This window comes from Leucoraja erinacea, chromosome 5 (assembly GCF_028641065.1).
Source record: "Leucoraja erinacea ecotype New England chromosome 5, Leri_hhj_1, whole genome shotgun sequence".
NCBI classification, from domain to species: domain Eukaryota; kingdom Metazoa; phylum Chordata; class Chondrichthyes; order Rajiformes; family Rajidae; genus Leucoraja; species Leucoraja erinaceus.
In genome coordinates, this window is record NC_073381.1 from 74,846,423 (window position 1) to 74,864,577 (window position 18,155).

The 18,155-nt window shown below is 41.5% G+C and overlaps 1 protein-coding gene across 3 annotated transcripts in view; it reads right to left on the minus strand.

The window, feature by feature from the left end:
- The window catches only part of LOC129697417 (uncharacterized), a 42,824-nt gene that overhangs the window by 12,250 nt on the left and 12,419 nt on the right, over nt 1–18,155 (minus strand). For all 3 annotated transcript variants that reach the window (XM_055635937.1, XM_055635938.1, XM_055635936.1), the window contains exons 4-9: nt 12,268–12,387; nt 9,618–9,740; nt 5,875–5,957; nt 2,636–2,761; nt 2,296–2,341; nt 243–376 (exon numbers count right to left, since the gene is read on the minus strand). In XM_055635937.1, coding sequence (XP_055491912.1) covers nt 243–376; nt 2,296–2,341; nt 2,636–2,761; nt 5,875–5,957; nt 9,618–9,740; nt 12,268–12,387 — 632 coding nt within the window. The remainder of the gene's footprint in view (nt 1–242; nt 377–2,295; nt 2,342–2,635; nt 2,762–5,874; nt 5,958–9,617; nt 9,741–12,267; nt 12,388–18,155) is intronic.

Consider the following 18,155-nt stretch of genomic DNA (forward strand, 5'->3'; position numbering starts at 1 on the left):
AAAAAGGAGGTTACTCTTCAGCTTGGACAAAGAATACCTGCTCATCCACAACATTAATCCAGAAATGTTATTTTTTATTGCCTCTGGTAATTCTCCCATTTCTAGCAGTCCAAATGAAATGCTTCTAAAGATTAATAATAGTAGTCATAAGATATTTTTTGTTGACACCTAACATGAAAGAAATGATTGATAATTATACTCCATGAATCTGTTGAAAGTCTTCAAAAGTAAGTGTTTCCTACCATGTTGGAGTGGTTGTCTGCCAGAGTTCTGAGTAAGGTCAGGGCTGCTTCATTTACATTGACACTGGGGAATTTCAGCAAATCATGCAGTTGAGCCAAGCAGTTCATAGTCACAATGTCCGCTTGAATGTTTTCTGTCGTGAGGAAAAGGATCATCAATTATATTAGTAAGTGATAGGAGCAGAATTAGGCCATTCGGCCCATCTTCTCCGCCATTCAATCATGGCTGATCTATCTCTCCCTCCCAACCCCATTCCCCTGCCTTCTCCCCATAACCCCTGTCACTCATACTAATCTGAATTAATTCTGAATTTGAATCTGCTAAGATGTTACCTATGATCATTGGTTGGGTCCACACACTCCATGAAAGTACGTAGCTTGATCTCTAACCTGGCCTGAGTTAGCCTAATTCAACTAGTTGGAAATGGGAAAATTCCAATCCACATTCATTTACTTTAGATGATGGTGTTAGCCAGAGGACATATTGATAATGTATGAAAATTATCAGGGCTTGTCTTGTGCACTACAATCAACCAATCTTCAGTAAGAATATCTACCAGGATATGATATTGACGAGATATCGCTACCAGTAGAATATATTTTTTTGATACAAGCCCTACAGGAGAAAATGGACAGGAAAATTTAAAAAGCTTTTCTCGGATGAAAATGTTTCCTTTTCATAGTGGGGTGAATCAATAAATAAAATAAGATTTGAAAATTGTTGGAAAAAAGCAATAGGTCAGACAGCATGTGTAGAAATGGAGAGAGAGTTAACATTTCAGGTCAAAGGCCCTGCAACTAGAACATCATTTATCAGCCACAGTGCTCTCCACCCATCCACATCACACACATTTAGCCCACCGGCATATCCCCCCCAACCCTCCCTCCTCCTTCATTTGGTTCTGGTCCCATTTGTTCTTAACCTCATCCCTAATGGCTCCCATATTCACCTTCCTTAGCAGATTCTCATATTGGCAACTTTTATGTTCCTGCTTGTCACCTTCCAACAGCTATCTCCACCTTCATCCTCGTCTCCCCTACCTCACTTCATATTTGCATCATCCTCCCACTTAGAGAGTATTGAGTCTGTGGAATTCTCTGCCTCAGAGGGCGGTGGAGGCAGGTTCTCTGGATGCTTTCAAGAGAGAGCTAGATAGGGCTCTTAAAAATAGCTGAGTCGGGATGTGGGGAGAAGGCAAGAATGGGGTACTGATTGGGGATAATCAGCCATGATCACATTGAATGGCGGTGATGACTCGAAGGGCCGAATGGCGTGCTCCTGCACCTATTGTCTTTTGTCTATTATTTGAAAATATCATACTCATGTTTATTCTCGGGATGGCGGGACTGTCATGCTGAGAGAATGGAGCGACTGGGCTTGTATATCCTGGAATTTAGAAGGCTGAGAGGGAATCTTATTGAAACATATAAGATTATTAAGAGTCTGGACACGCTAGAGGCAAGAAACATGTTCCCGATGTTGGGGAGTCCAGAACCAGGGGCCACAGTTTCAGAATAAGGGGTAAGCTATTTAGAACGGAGATGAGGAAACACTTTTTCACACAGAGAGTTGTGAGTCTGTGGAATTCTCTGCCTCAGAGGGTGGTGAAGGTCGGTTCTCTGGATACTTTCAAGAGAGAGCTAGATAGGGCTCTTAAAAATAGCAGAGTCAGGGAATATGGCGAGAAGGCAGGAACTGAATGTGGATGATCAGCCATGATCACATTGAATGGTGGTGCTGGCTCGAAGGGCCGAATGGCCTACTCCTGCATCTTTTGTCTATTGTTTATCTCTTTCTAACATTGACAATCAAATTTCAATCTCTTAATTGCTTCAACTAAGTTTTCTCACAAGCTTTCATTTGCAGGAAATATGTAATTAACTGATTCGAAATCAATTTAAAGACTGTACAACTATCCTTCCTTATGCAATTGGGACACCGGATTCAATCAGGATATGCGCTGAAAAAATTAAGTGTAAAAATATTCCTACGATTTGATTTATAGAAGTTAAAATATAATGATTTATGTTGAATGTAAAATTGACCACCTACTATTTAGAGACAAGTTCCTGAGGCAGTAGCATGCTTGACAGCAAACCTGTGGGAAATAACAAAGTGATTACAAATGCTCGAGTCGATTAATTGTTGATGAATCAGGATAGTGCTGTAAAAACATGAGAGCACTTTTTTATTCTAAGGACTCTAGTCCTTAAACCTCACTCTTTTAATCAAGCCCTTCACCTTCTCCACTTATATCTCCTCACATGGCTTGGATATATATTATTTTTGAAATATTTTTCTCCAGACGTACTAAAAGATGTGCAATAGCTTGTGATTTATTTTATTTTATGTTTTGCAATCATGAAGCAATGGATTGAAAAAAACAGCTTACCTTTTCCACTGAGGAAGACATGAGAGACAGTAGCATCTTGAGAAGAATGCCATCCCCTATTTGAAGCATGGATTGATGGTGATGTGGGTTGGTTGCTATGTTGCTCAATGCAGCACAACTGTAATACTTTGAGTGAAAAGAATATGTGATAAGAATAGTACCACACTAATTTCACCATATTGAATAATTCCACCAGGTGGCACCGTCAGCGATGGCAGCCTCGCCACCGGTCTGTCTGTCTTTACTTTTTTGTTATTTATAGTGCATTTTTAAAAGTATGTGTTAATGTTCTCTGGTTTGTTTTATGTGGGATGTGGAGAGATGGGGGAGGGGTTCGGGGGAGACTTTTTTTCAATCTCTTACCTTGCCGGAGATGCGATTATTTTCCGGATTGTATCTCCGGTTGCTCTGCGGCCTAACATCATGGAGCTGGAGACCTTGCTCGAGACTGACTTTGAGCCCCACCGCGAGGCCGTGGACTTACCATCGGAGCCTACGATCCCTTGCCTGGGACCGACGCTCCAACCGCGGCCTGCGGATTTCAACATTGAGGAGCTTGCAGTCTCGGGTGGAGACTGATGTCGGGAAGCTCCAAAGTCACAGGAGGTACGGCCAGCCTCGACCCGGGGTCCGATCAGCCGGCACGAGGAGCTGAGATCCCCCGATGCGGGAGCTTGATCGCCCCGACGTGGAGGGCTTGACTGCCGGCCAAGATCGTACCGGCAACGGAAGGCTCGAGGCCCATGACCGCGGGAGAACAAAGAAAGGAAGAGATTTACCTTTTTTGCCTTCCAGTGAGGAATGTGGAGGAGTCACTGTGGTGGATGTTCATGTTAAAATGTATTTTGTGTGGCTTGTTGCTTGTTATTGGTATGGCTGTATGGCAAATCAAATTCTTCATATGTTGCAAAACATCTTGGCTAATAAAGTATGATTATGATTATTTTTATGATTATGATATGGTATCTGGTATATCTAATTCACTACTTGCCAATGACATAAATATAGAAAGAGCTTGCTATTCCTTTCAGTTGATCATGAAACATTGAGAAGTAATATAAAGAGAAAACTATGAAGCCTAATTAAACGGGGTGAATATACCTACTACGCACATATAGGTGCCTGACAGATGCGATTCCTGTTCAAACTATTGTTGTAGAAAGTATGTATAGCGGACAAGTTGTACTCAAACAAGCGACTGGTTCCATACACTGCATTTACAATTCCTGCAAAGGGTGGAGTTTAAATACTCAAGAGTCAAAAGTGTCATATGTGCCAGACAGAGCAATGAAATTGTTACTTGCAGCAGCACCACAGAATATCTAAACATAGTACTCTGTAAACAATATAATAAACAAGAAAAACACGTTCAGTGCATGTGCATGTACACATATATATGCATATGTACACATATACATTGCACAAATATATATATTACATGCATATATATGTGTGTGTGTATATACAGTATATAGGCATATACACATACAAACAAACAAACATGTTTGATGTGCACAGCCCCTTGTGATGTTCTCCAGATGATAGCTTCAGTCATGGCATACCACAGTAGTAGCCCATTTCCTATGGATCAGCACATGGATCCCATTGCCACAGGCTGTCAAATAGACAACAGTCTGTGTAGAACATGCAGGTTGGGGTTCTCATGTTTCCTAATACATGAAAATCACACAAACGCTTAAAGCAAAATGTCTCCTTTATACATTTCATTGTAATGGTAAGGAACACTGACAATTTTGGCTTATTTGGCAACTGGCATATTAAATAGTTGATGAAGTGACAAAAGAGATTTGATAAACAACAGGATTTACATGGAAAGGACAAGTTTGGAGGGATATTGGCCAAACTCAGGCAGATGGGACTAGTGTAGCTGGGACATGTTGGCCGGTGTGGGCAAGTTGGGCCAAAGGGCCTGTTTCCACACCGTATCGCTCTATGACTCTATAAAGAAGGAACTGGGGATTTTCAAGCTGTGAGTGACACGTAACTGAATCAAATCTGGAGAGACTGCTGATTTTGTGCAATTAAACTTTTCAAAAAAAACATTCAAAATTCAATTTAATTTCCTGGTGCCTCTGTTAATGGCTCCAACAGATTGCAGTTTAATGGTAAAGTCATCATAACCTCCAAGAAAATCCCAATAATTGACTCAAATTTCACATTACTCGTGTCAATGCTATATAACGTGTACTGGAGAACTGAATCAAAGAAATGCAAACAAATAAACTCACTAGTTATCAGAGACCACTAGAAAATAGAAGGTGACAGGTAAGAGGGAACCAGTTCAGGTTTGTATTGAACAGATTTTTTGAAGCAGATTACTTGTTAGGTTATTTCAGACAATTGAGAGTCAACTGATCTGATGTGTATCTAAGTTCATAAGTTCTCAGAGCAGCATTAGGCCATTTGGCCCATTAAGTCTATTCCCGCCATTCAATCATGGCTGATCTATCTTTCCCTCTCAACCACATTCTCCTGCTTTCTCCCCATAACCCCTGACACCCTTACTAATCAAGAATCTGTCTATCTCCACTTTAAAAATATCCATTGACTTGGCCTCCACAGCTGTCTGTGGTAAATATCACATAAAGATTTTGTGTGATCTAGTATCCAGACCAAGTAAGAGAGGTAAGCTCACTTTCCTTAGTAAACCTAATCTAATATGAGTCTTCCCAAGTCTTCCCGAGTACCTGTTGTTAGCATTATGAGCCGCTAAGAGACGTCCCCGAGCTCCGACGTACCCACTACGTTCATTCTCCGTGTTTACCACAAGTTTTTTTTTAATAAACTCGGGAGAGCTCTTGAATGAACTCGCATCGTGGGACAGGGCCATTAAAGATGCTAGGGGATATTCCTGGGACATACTAAAATCTTATCATGGAATCCAGCAGAATTGATATCAGTTTCTAACCCATTCCAAGAACAGCAAATGCAGCATGGTTTGATAATAGAGATATTTTTTTTAGCCAGCAACAGGGCAGCAATGAGTGATGTCTATGAACATCCAGCATCACTGTAAATGACTGATCCCCCATTTAAATAATCAAACGCTTGTGATGCTATTAGCAATAGCCTATTATGGGAAATTGTTTCAATAATCTAACCTTCCACAACGAGTGGAAGATTAAAAAGATATATATATTTTATTATGAACTCCATTATTGTATCTTTGCTCTTATTTGGTGCTTAGGTGTAGAATAAGATCGTCATTGATTATTTACCTGGACCTCTGAGTCAGGAGATTGTAAATGAAGGATCAAGACAGGGAGAGCCTTTTCTTTGCAGAGCAAATGTTGAATCTTTTCTATAAAATAAAAGTTGAATTTATTTACAGCTACTAGGAATGAACATTTGACAATTTCTTTAAAATTCAGTCATGAGTAATTCCTTTTCTCTAAACAAAAGATTGAAGCCATTATCTTCTTCCCTATCACAAATATCCCATCCTCCCTCAACTCCCACCAGTAACAGTTTGAAACTCAATGTTCTATTTAATCTTGAATTAAATTTAAGAACATATACAGTGGCTTGCAAAAGTATTCATACCCCTTGAACTTTTCCACATTTTGTCACGTTACAACCACAAACGTAAATGTATTTCATTGGGATTTTATGTGATAGACCAACACAAAGTGGCGCATAATTGTGACGAGAAGGAAAATGATACATGGTTTTCAAAATTTTTTACAAATAAAAAACTGAAAAGTGTGGCGTGCAAAAGTATTCAGCCCCCTTTCCTCTGATACCCCTAAATAAAATCCAGTTCAACCAATTGCCTTCAGAAGTCACCTAATTAGTAAATAGTACACTTGTGTGTAATCTCAGAATAAATACAGCTATTCTGTGAAGGCCTCAGAGGTTTGCTAGAGAACATTAGTGAACAAACAGCATCATGAAGCCCAAGGAACACACCAGACAGGTCAGGGATAAAGTTGTGGAGAGGTTTAAAGCAGGGTTAGGTTATAAAAAAATATCCCAAGCTTTGAACATCTCACGGAGCACTGTTCAATCCATCATCCGAAAATGGAAAGAGTATGGCACAACTGCAAACCTACCAAGACATGGCCGTCCACCTAAACTGACAGGCCGAGCAAGGAGAGCATTGATCAGAGAAGCAGCCAAGAGGCCCATGGTAACTCTGGAGGAGCTGCAGAGATACACAGCTGAGGTGGGAGAATCTGTCCACAGGACAACTATTAGTCGTGCACTCCACAAATCGGGCCTTTATGGAAGTGTGGCAAGAAGAAAGCCATTGTTGAAAAAAAGCCATAAGAAGTCCCATTTGCAGTTTGCCACAAGCCATGTAGGGGACACAGCAAACATGTGGAGGAAGGTGCTCTGGTCAGATGAGACCAAAATTGAAGTTTTTGGCCTAAATACAAAACGCTATGTGTGGCGGAAAACTAACACTGCACATCACCCTGAACACACCATCCCCACTGTGAAACATGGTGGTGGCAGCATCATGCTGTGGGGATGCTTTTCTTCAGCAGGGACAGGGAAGCTGGTCAGAGTTGATGGGAAGATGGATGGAGCCAAATACAGGGCAATCTTGGAAAAAAACCTGTTAGAGTCTGCAAAAGACTTGAGACTGGGGCGGAGGTTCACCTTCCAGCAGGACAACGACCCTAAACATACAGCCAGAGCTACAATAGAATGGTTTAGATCAAAGCATATTCATGTGTTAGAATGGCCCAGTCAAAGTCCAGACCTAAATCCAATTGAGAATTTCTGGCAAGACTTGAAAATTGCTGTTCACAGACGCTCTCCATCCAATCTGACTGAGCTTGAGCTATTTTGCAAAGAAGAATGGGCAAAAATGTCAGTCTCTAGATGTGCAAAGCTGGTAGAGACATACCCCAAAAGACTTGCAGCTGTAATTGCAGCGAAAGGTGGTTCTACAAAGTATTGACTCAGGGGGGCTAAATACTTTTGCACGCCACGCTTTTCAGTTTTTTATTTGTAAAAAAAATTTGAAAACCATGTATCATTTTCCTTCCACTTCACAATTATGCACCACTTTGTGTTGGTCTATCACATAAAATCCCAATAAAATACATTTACGTTTGTGGTTGTAACGTGACAAAATGTGGAAAAGTTCAAGGGGTATGAAAACTTTTGTAAGCCACTGTAAGAGCAAGACATAGAAACATAGAAAATTAGGTGCAGGAGTAGGCCATTCGGCCCTTCGAGCCTGCACCGCCATTCAATATGATCATGGCTGATCATCCAACTCAGTATCCCGTACCTGCCTTCTCTCCATACCCCCTGATCCCCTTAGCAACAAGGGCCACATCTAACTCCCTCTTAAATATAGCCAATGAAGTGGCCTCAACTACCCTCTGTGGCAGAGAGTTCCAGAGATTCACCACTCTCTGCGAGGCCCCAAAATCTGTTCTGCTATTCAATAAGATCAAAGCTAGTCTTCGATCCTATCCACTTTCCTGACCAATCTCCAAACACCTTGATTCCCTGGGTCTAATCATGCTCTGATTATTCTGACTACTTTTCCCCTCTTTCATGTAACGTCCCTACTACTTTATTCCCCGCTATGTTGGTTTATCCATGATACAAGTCCTTTACTATGTCTTTGTAGAGGAGACACAACGATTCCAATACATTCTTGGCTGGTCTCCCCCTCTGGGTCATATCTTAAACTTCAGCTCATCTAAAGTGTGCCTGTCCATGTTCTAATGTGCACCATTTATCCATCATATTTTGTCTTTTGATCTAAAGTGGCACTCTGGCTCTGTACTCAAGTCTCGCTATAGCAGCACTCATAGAGTCATACAGTGATACAGTGTGGAAACAGGCCCTTCGGCCCAACTTGCCCACATGTCCCAGCTACATTAGTCCCACCTCGTGTTTGGTCCATATCCCTCCAAACTTGTTCTATCCCTGTACCTTTCCAACTGTTTCTTAAACATTGGGATAGTCCCAGACTCAACTACTGCCTCTGGTAGCTTGTTCCATACACCCACCACCCTTTCTGTGAAAAAGTTATTCCTCAGATTCCAATTAAATTCCTCGATTCCCCTACTCTCGGTAAGAGACTCTGTGCATCTACCCGATCAATTCCTGTCATGATTTTATACTCACTCAACTCTGTTATCTACTCTTGCAGGACAAATCCCAGAGAGCTCTGTATTTCTCCAACTTCATGTTCTTGAGCATAGCTCGCCCTGTTTACCCATCCATTTGAGGGTGTGCCTCAGCCCCTTAGGGCAGAAGTTTTGGCAAAGGGGTGTGTAAGAATTCTAAACTTGTCACCTTTTGTAAAGCACATCCAACATACATATTTTGGACATATAAATACATATTCATGCATTCTTTACATGCTTAACCATTGCCTGGTATCAAGGGCATGCCATTGTACACATCCCTGAGTTCTGGAGTTCCTAATATAAAATTCTGAAGAAGGGTTTCGACCCGAAACGTTGCCTATTTCCTTCACACCATAGATGCTGCCTCACCCGCTGAGTTTCTCCAGCATTTTTGTCTACCTTCCTAATATAAAATCCTGCTTAAAAGCTGCATGAAAACTTTTAATCACCTCTTTCCTTATTTCAACCTTTGCTCAATGTCAATTTTTATTTTGATTAGATTCTGTGAATTACATTGGGAGCTTTCAATCTGTGACGGGAGTATTTTTATTGAACAAAGAAATGACAAAAGGCAGAAGCTGGAAAGTAGTCACGGTGACCTACTAGCTGATGAGTTACTTATGTTTTCTTTTTATGGGCTAAGGTTCAGCAGACAGATCAAACATTCTGATAAAAATTGGCACTTTCTGTATCACAAGGGTGAATACAATAACTTGCAATGTTAGTGCAAGGCTTGTCATTTTGTTGATCAGTCTGAAGAAGGGTCTCAATCCGAAACGTCACCTATTCCTTCTTTCCAGAGATGCTGCCTGTCCCGCTGTTACTCCAGCATTTTGTGTCTATCTTGTCATTCTGTTTACCTGATCTTGAAAGGTTGAGGATGGCGCCCACTGCATTCTGTTGCACTCGAGGATCATATGACTTTGCAAGAACCAGCAGAGGATTAATTCCCCCTTCAGAGGCAATAACTTCCCTGTTGAATGCTGGCAGGTAAACAGCAAAGAGTGAAGTCAGTAAAATATCTAATAAAAAATCTAGTCAAGAGTCAATGGACATGAAGTGTTAACATTTTAACATGAAGCATTGCAAAAAATTTCAAAGTGAGGGCTCTTATTTAATTTATAAATTGAATGAATGATGATGGCGCCAGCAATGGTTGCCTCGCCAACAGTCTGTCTGTCCTTCCTTTCCTTTGAGTTTAATAGTTTGTGTTAAGTGTATGTTTTTAGTTTTCTTTAGTTTGTTTTATGTGTAGGGTGGGGGAGGGAGTTGGGGGAAACTTTTTCTAAGCTCTTACCTCGACAGAGATGCGATTTTTTCCCGTATTGTATCTCCGTCCGCACTGCGACCTAACATCGAGGAGTAGGTGGCCTTTGCTGGGGATCGACGGGAGCTCCACCGCGGGACCTGTGGACTACCATCACGGAGCCCGTGATCCCTTTGCCAGATATCGACCTCGGAGCTCCTACCTTGGGGAGCTTGTGGACTTTAACATCACAGAGCCCGTGGTCTCTGGTCAGAGACCGACTTCGGGGACTCCAAGCCGCAGGAGTTTCGACCACCCCGACATGGGAGTTTCGATCACCCCGATGGAGTATTCGACTGCCCCGATCGCGGGAGTATACGAGGCAGCAGATTGGACTTTTCCTTTGCAGTGAGGAATGTAGGGAATCCGCTGTGGTGGATGTTTATGTTTTATTATGTTTTATTAACTTTTGTTAATTGTGTGTCTTGTTGCTTTTTTTTTCATATGGCTATATGGTAATTCACATATTACTGTACCTTAATTGGTACATGTTACAAAAGTCCTTTGAATCCTTTGATATTGTATGCACAGGAAGTAGCTTGGTAATGGGAATAGCGCTGAATCAATATTCAAACCAACTATCAACATTCTGTACTAAAACAACACCTTGGGTCTTGCTAAATTTCCATACAAATGAAAATGATAATTAAAAACTGAAATTATAATATTGACAAACCATATTACTCCACAGCCCCTAGGATAGTGACAGATGCCATTATGGTTCCATTTTGTGAATGTACATTTGGTATATATTTACATAGTTAAGTTGTTAGTTCATCCAAAATCTAAATATTTGGGCCAATGAAGTTATATAGGAAGGATTACAAAGAATTTTAGTATATATTTATGGTATCTGAACAGTGGAGAAATTAGAACAGAATTGTGTTATGGTCTCAGTGGGCTCCAATGGTTGAAATGTACCAGAGACATTTTATAAACTACAAATATTCAAACAGCGACACAGGTGCTGGGGTAACTTAGCGGGTCAGGCAGCATCCCTGGGGAAAATGTATAGGTGACATTTTGTGTTGAGACCCTTCTTTAGACTGATCAGACCGACACAAAAAGTCACCTATCCGTGTTCTCCAGGGATGCTGCCTGACCCGCTGAGTTACTCCAGCATTTTATGGCTTTTTTTGTATACCAGCATCTGCAGTTCCTTGTTTCTACAAGTATTCAAACAAACTTGGCATTTTGCTGTTCTGTCAGGATACAAGAACATATGGTATGCACAATAACAAATGAACATACAAATTAGGAGAGGAAGAGCACCACTAGACCCTGGAGGTGGTCTCCACCATTTTATCAGATGAGTTTAGTTTAGCTTATTGTCACGTACAGGTACAGTGAAAAGCATTTTTGTTGCATGCTATGCAGTCAGCGGAAATACTTTTCATGATTATAATCCAGCTACCCACAGTGTACAGATACATGATAAAGGGAATAACGTTAGTGCTAGATAAAGTCCAGTAAGGTCCAATTAAAGATAGTGCAAGGATCTCCAATGAGGTACAGTAGATAGTAGATGGTGATAGGATAGTTATTATTAGGATAATTGTAGTTAATCTAATTGTATCTACTACACATTCCTCTATAACCTGAATAACGTTTTACCCCTTTCATATGTAGAATCTATGTACCTCTGGTTTAAGATTATTGAAATAATCTGTGTCCATTGCCCTTTGAGGAAGAGAATTCTAAAGGTCAGCATGTAAATCAGCAGAACACCTGTACCGAGGGCTCAATCGTGACCTTCTATACTGTCTGGATGGTGTTCACGTGTGCGTGAGAGCACGTTGTGTTCTCCAAATCCCTCTCATGTCCTAAAGGTGTGCTGCAGGGTTAATTGGTGAATGTAAATCACCGCTAGTAGAGGCACATGGAATTGGGGCGGTTGATAGGCACATGAGGAAGAACAAGTTATAAGGGGCATTAATGCAACCACATCTGAAGTGATTGCCCCCTGTAACTGAAGCATAACCACTCTACTTTTGTATTTAATTCTTCCAGCAACAAACAATGACATTATGTTAGCTTTCCAACTTACTTACTCTATCTGCCGAGGGGCATCTTTTCTTTCAGCAGTCCTAACACAAAACTTTGGGCACCTACTATCTTTTTCTCTTTAGCAATTCTGGCATGCTTATTACTGAATCATATAGAAAAGTGCCCTCTATTTGGTTGAGTATTTTTAGTAAACCTACCTGAGGTGGCCAAAGATGCGATGCTTGCACAAGAGTTGCACTGTACAGTGGCATCTCCAGAACCAAGCAGTTCCAGTATAGGTTCCAACAGCCCAATCTGCACCACTGTCTCTTTGTTCACTTAAGAAAAAAGGTGGAGAAAAACAACAGGTGTAGGGAGGTAACCAGATTCAATAGACAATGGGTGCAGGAGTAGGCCATTCGGCCCTTCAGCCCTTCGAGCCTGCATCACCATTCAATGTGATCATGGCTGATCATCCCCAATCAGTACCCCATCCTGCCTTCTCCCCATATCCCCTGACTACGCTATCTTCTCATAATGAGAATGGGCTCTCAAACATCGACTGGTGTTGACGAGGGACAGGAAAGTATTTCAGGTATTATTACTATAAACCCGTACTTAAAGTAAAAATGAAATTTAGCATGCATTTGGTAATCAACTGTAGTTAACGAAATGACTTAAACACTAACACTAGAGATTAAATGCAGGACCGTGCCCATTTTTTTTGCATGAAACAAAAACAAGTAATGTTAGGAGGACACACAATCTATTTAGAAACACTGCCAGCTGAGCCCTTGTCACCTGAGCTCTGAAATATAGGAAGTCACACTGACTGCAGATAATGCAGCTGCTTTTCTTTTGGCGGCTGCCAATAAAACTCAATTTCTCGCAACAATGCAGAGGGAAAAAAAAAAATGTGAAGCCAGAATGCCGAGCCTGGCCCTTGTGTGAACTGTTTGCACTGTTGGTTCCAGAACAAAAGAACTGCTCTCTCGCAACTTAAAAAAAATAAATCCATATTTACACCCAATATAAATGACATAGTTTGAGCCTTTTGACCAGGATTTCCTCTATTTTAAATGGTCCCAAGCCTGGTGCAAGCTGCCCCAACCTTGATGCTCAGTTTCATATCAATATCTTTCAAATGGTGGAAAGTTTAGACAGAAATTAAGGGAGCACAGGGTGACTGACAAGACATGAAAGAACAGGCAGGTAGCTCACGAGATTCTTGAGGGCATCTTGCCCTCCAAACAGGACACTCGCAGGGGTGAAGATTCCCTGGGGAGTTCTGTCAGAGCCAAAACACAGCATCACAGCTCATTTTAAATAGAGAGGGCCGAGAGAGATCAAACGAGTAATAGATTAGGATTTTATAATAATAATAATAATATACTTTATTATGGACTCGAGGTCCAGACAAGGGGCAACATTACATTAAAAAATGCATTGCATATTAAAAAATATCATTAAGTACATATAAAATCTTAGTATATCACTTATAAAAGCATCATAAATTATATATCTTTTAAAAACACAATACATAAGTAAAGAATCCAGATTAAAAGAATGATCAATGTCCTACAACGAGACAACGATACCAGTGTCTCCACAGCTGGGATTCGTAGCGTGTAGTGCTAACCCTTATGTTTGACAAGGTTAACCCTTATGTTTGACTAAGTTAGGAGCAGCAGGCAGGTGGAACTGCAAAGGTGGTTCCAGGATACTATGCTGCCTCCGTGCTCACATGATCAAGGATATCACAACAGCTGCAGAATATTAGATTTATATAGAACAGAAACAGGCCTCATGGCTCAGTGAATTCATACTGACCGCCAAGCATTGCTTCAACTATTCCCATTTTATTCTCCCCACATTACAACTCCCCAAATCTACCACTCATCTACCTTGGAGCGCAGGAGGATGATGGGGTATCTTATAGAGGTGTATTAGATCATGAGAGGAATAGATTGGGTAGATGCACTGACATTTACTCAGAGTAAGGGAAGCAAGGATCAGTGGATGACATAGGTTTAAGATGAGGGGGGGGGGGGGGAGGGGGGGGGGGGGGAGATGAGAATTTAACAGGAATCTAAGAGACAACTTTTATTTACACAAAGGGTAGTGGGTAAGTGGAACGAGCTACCAGATGAGGTAGTTGAGGCAGGTACTATCAGAAAGTTTAAAAACATTTGGGAAAGTACATGGATAGGATAGGTTTAGAGGGATATGGGCCAAACCCAGGCATCGTTTGGTCGCTGTGGGCAAACACAGACACGTTGTGCCCACACCGACCAACATGGCCCATCTACACAAACACAGGGACTAGTGTAGATGGGACATGTTGCTCATTGTGGGCAGGTTGGACCTGTTTCCATCCTGTATGACCCTATATGAGGGGCAATTTACCATAACCAATTAAACTACCAATTCTGGGGTGTGGGAGGAAACCAGAGTACCTGGAAGTAACCCACATAAACTCCACAAATCCAACACCAGAGGTCAGAATTGAACCTGAGTTGCTGGAGCTACGAGGCAGCAGTGCTATTAGCTGTGCCATTGTGCTTCCATGAACAGGAAGTGGTTCTGGGTGGTTGGCGTCTGGAACAGAGCCAATGATACAGGTAGCAAAAGAGATGAGGTCCGACAGCCATATTTTAAAGAATTAGGAAAGATATTAGGAAATTTGCCTCAAAGGGTAGTAATCTCTGGATTGTACTTGGTGCCATGCCCCACGGCAGGGCAGGAGTCCAGTGAAGACTAATATGCTGCTGAAAAGATATTTGCGAGTAGATTTACAGTGGATACTGGAGGCATTAGAACAAGTTCTGGAAAAGGTGTAATCTCTTTGCAGGTCAGATGAACTGTGCCTTTACCAAGCTGGGACCCCACCCCAGTATGCTCGTGTCTTGGAAAAGGTGGGGGCAGGTTGTATTGGAGTTTCCTGGAGCTTTTATGTTTTTAATTGCTTGATGGGAGATGGAAAGCAATTTGAATTCAGGAGATCAGTAGCAACGAGTTTGCAAGTAAGACAAAATCAAATTTGTAAAATAAATCAAGTTATTCTTGCCAGACCAGAGGAAAAGATTGCAGTAGTTACGGCAGATTAGCTAAGGGCACATACATGGCCACAGGAAGTTTAATACGCATTTCTTAGCAAATACTGCAACATGGCTTAAAGGAGCAGAAACAGCAGCTTATTGTTCTTCATTAATTACTTTCAAACAAGATGAAAGAGCTCATTAAAAAGTAGGAGAGGGATTGAAATATAGTTTCATGAGGAAAAATTGCAGTGAATAGGGATGAACATTAAAAGAATCATCAAACAATCTTTATGCATTGAACTATAATACTGGGAGTATAATCAAAATAATCCAAGCGAGAGAGCAAACCTGTAGGCAGATTTCTGACATATTGAAAACTGAGAGGAGATAATTATTATATTATTACGCAAACAATTAGCGTGAAAGATATGGAGATAAGGAATTTTTTCGAGAGTATTTTGTAGTTATGTTCATAATGTTCTTAGGTTTAGCGTAATTATGGAAAAGGATAAAGGTAAAATAGTACGAAATCATCTGGTGGAGTAAGGCCAATTGTGCAGGTACTAAGAGGTGATTCAGTGAAAATTGACAGGAACACAATTACCTAAAGGTGAGTCATGATCAAATCGGTGGGAAGCTGACAAGAAAGAGGTTCTTGTCTCAACAAAAAAAACAAAGGTATTTTGTTAAGTCTAGAGTCATTGGGTTACACGTAATATAAAACAAATATAGGAAGCTTACATCAGATATCAAAAGTTCAATGCCACACAAGAGTATAAAAATATAGGGGATAAATTAAAAGGGAAATTAGGAAGGCAAAAAAAAAAATGAAAAATACTAACAAATAAAAGAAAATACAAACATGTCTTTCAAATACTGTAAACCCTTGTTTTATTGGACCTCTCTGCAATATATGTAGGTTATAGCGATGGACCTACTGACAGCTGCTGACGCCACGCCCAGCTCGCGCCGCCTGGCTGGTCGCTCACAGCCCCCGCTGCCTCCACCACACCTGGCTTGCTTCGGACATCCACGCCAAATTTTCTGCTACCACCGCCGGCCCACACAGCTTCCTTGGCTGCTTCCAGGTTGCTGCTAACACCACCGACCTTTACCTGCACTCCAGCCACCTGTGGGCTGGGACCATTGGCTATGCCGATCCTCGTCTCTCCCCCGGCCACCAGCAGGCCAGGGCCGTCATCTCACCTGGATTCCAGGCCCAGTTCCAGGCCCAGTTCCAGACCGAGAGACTGAAGAAGGGTCTCAAGAGAGTCATAGTCATACAACAAGGAAACAGGCCCTTTGGCCCAAGTTGCCCACTCTGGCCACATGCCCCATCTACCCATCCCACCTGCACGGGTAGGTTATCCCTCCAAACCTACCCGTGCACCTGTCCAAATGTTTCTTAACGATCGTATCTGCCTCAACTACCTCCTCTGGCAGCTTGTTCCATATACCCGCCACCCTTTGTGTAAAAACATGACCCATTAGGTTCCCATTAAATCTTTCCCCTTCACCTTGAACTTATGTCATCTGGTCCGCGATTCCCCTACTCTGGGCAAGAGATTCTGTGCATCTACCCGATCTATTCCTCTCATTATTTTGTACATCACTATAAGATCACCCCTCATCCTCCTGCACTCCAAGGAATATAATCCCAGCATTTTCAACCTCTCTCTATAACTCAGTCCTGCGAGTCCTGGCAACATCCTGGTACATTTTCTCTGAACCCTTTCAAGCTTAACAACATCTTTCCTATAGCATAATGACCAAAACAGAACATCTATATTACTAAAAGTCTGATCTTGACCACTTCCTGTTGTTCTGTATATTGATTATAGAAAAAACGCTGCCGCTTACGGCTGTGATTTTTGGCCATCTTACTCAGAGTCCCCCTCCGCTGTTCAGGACAAGAGGATTTTATCCATCGATTAAAAATAAAAGAGTTATTGGTATAACCTCCCATGACTCAATTGAGTCCATGACTCAATACTCTGACTGATAAAGGTCTCAACCAGAAACGTCACATATCCCCATGTTCTCCAGAGATGCTGTCTGATGTGCTGAGTTACTCCAGCAATTTGTGTCCCTTACTGTATTAATCAGCAGCTGCAGTTGGTTGTTTCGATTGCTTACACAACGATAATATCATATCAAGATATAGCGGACAATCAGCAATAAGAAGACCAACCCCCCCCCCCCCCCCCCCCCCACCGAGGGTACATAAGGATCATAAATAGCAAGAGAATAACTGAGGAAAGAATAGGACTTATGAAGGACCACAAAAAATTATTCAGAAATCGAAGGTACAAAGGGACTTGGGTGTAATGGTGCAGGATTCCCAAAAAGTTAATTTGCAAGTTAAATCGGTAGTAAGGAAGGCAAACACAATATTAGCATTTATTTTGAGAGGACCAGAAACCAAAAACAGGGATGTAATGCTAAGGCTCTATAAGGTGCTGGTCAGACTGCATTTGGAGTATTGGGAGCAATTTTGGGCCCCTAATTGGAGAGGATCCAGAGGCAGTTTATGAGAATGATCCAGGAATGAGTGGGTTAACAACTGAAACTTAGCGAATATTGAAAGGCCTGGATAGAGTGGACGTAGAAGGATGTCCCCACTAGTGGTAGAGTCCATGACCAGAGGTTAGCTTCAGGATTAAAGGATTTTCTTTTCGGAAAGAAATGGGGAGGAATTTCTTTAGTCAGAGGGTGGTAAATTTGTGGAATTCTTTGCCACAGAAGGTTGTGGAGGCCAAGTCTGTGGATAGTTTTAAGGCGGAGATAGATAAGATTCTTGATTAGTACAGGTGTCAGGGATTATGGGGAGAAGGCAGGGGAATGGAGTTAAGAGAGAAAGATAGATCAGCCATGTTTGAAAGGTGGAGTTGTCTTCATGGGCCGAATCGCCTAATTCTGCTCCAATCCCTTATGAATTTATGAACCTATGAATACATGGAAGCAGTGGATGCAGGCAAGATTCATAATGTATACTTTGCCGCTGTCTTCACAAAAGAGGGGGATGATGTTGATGTTTTGTTAAAGAGAAGTATGAAGTATTCGAT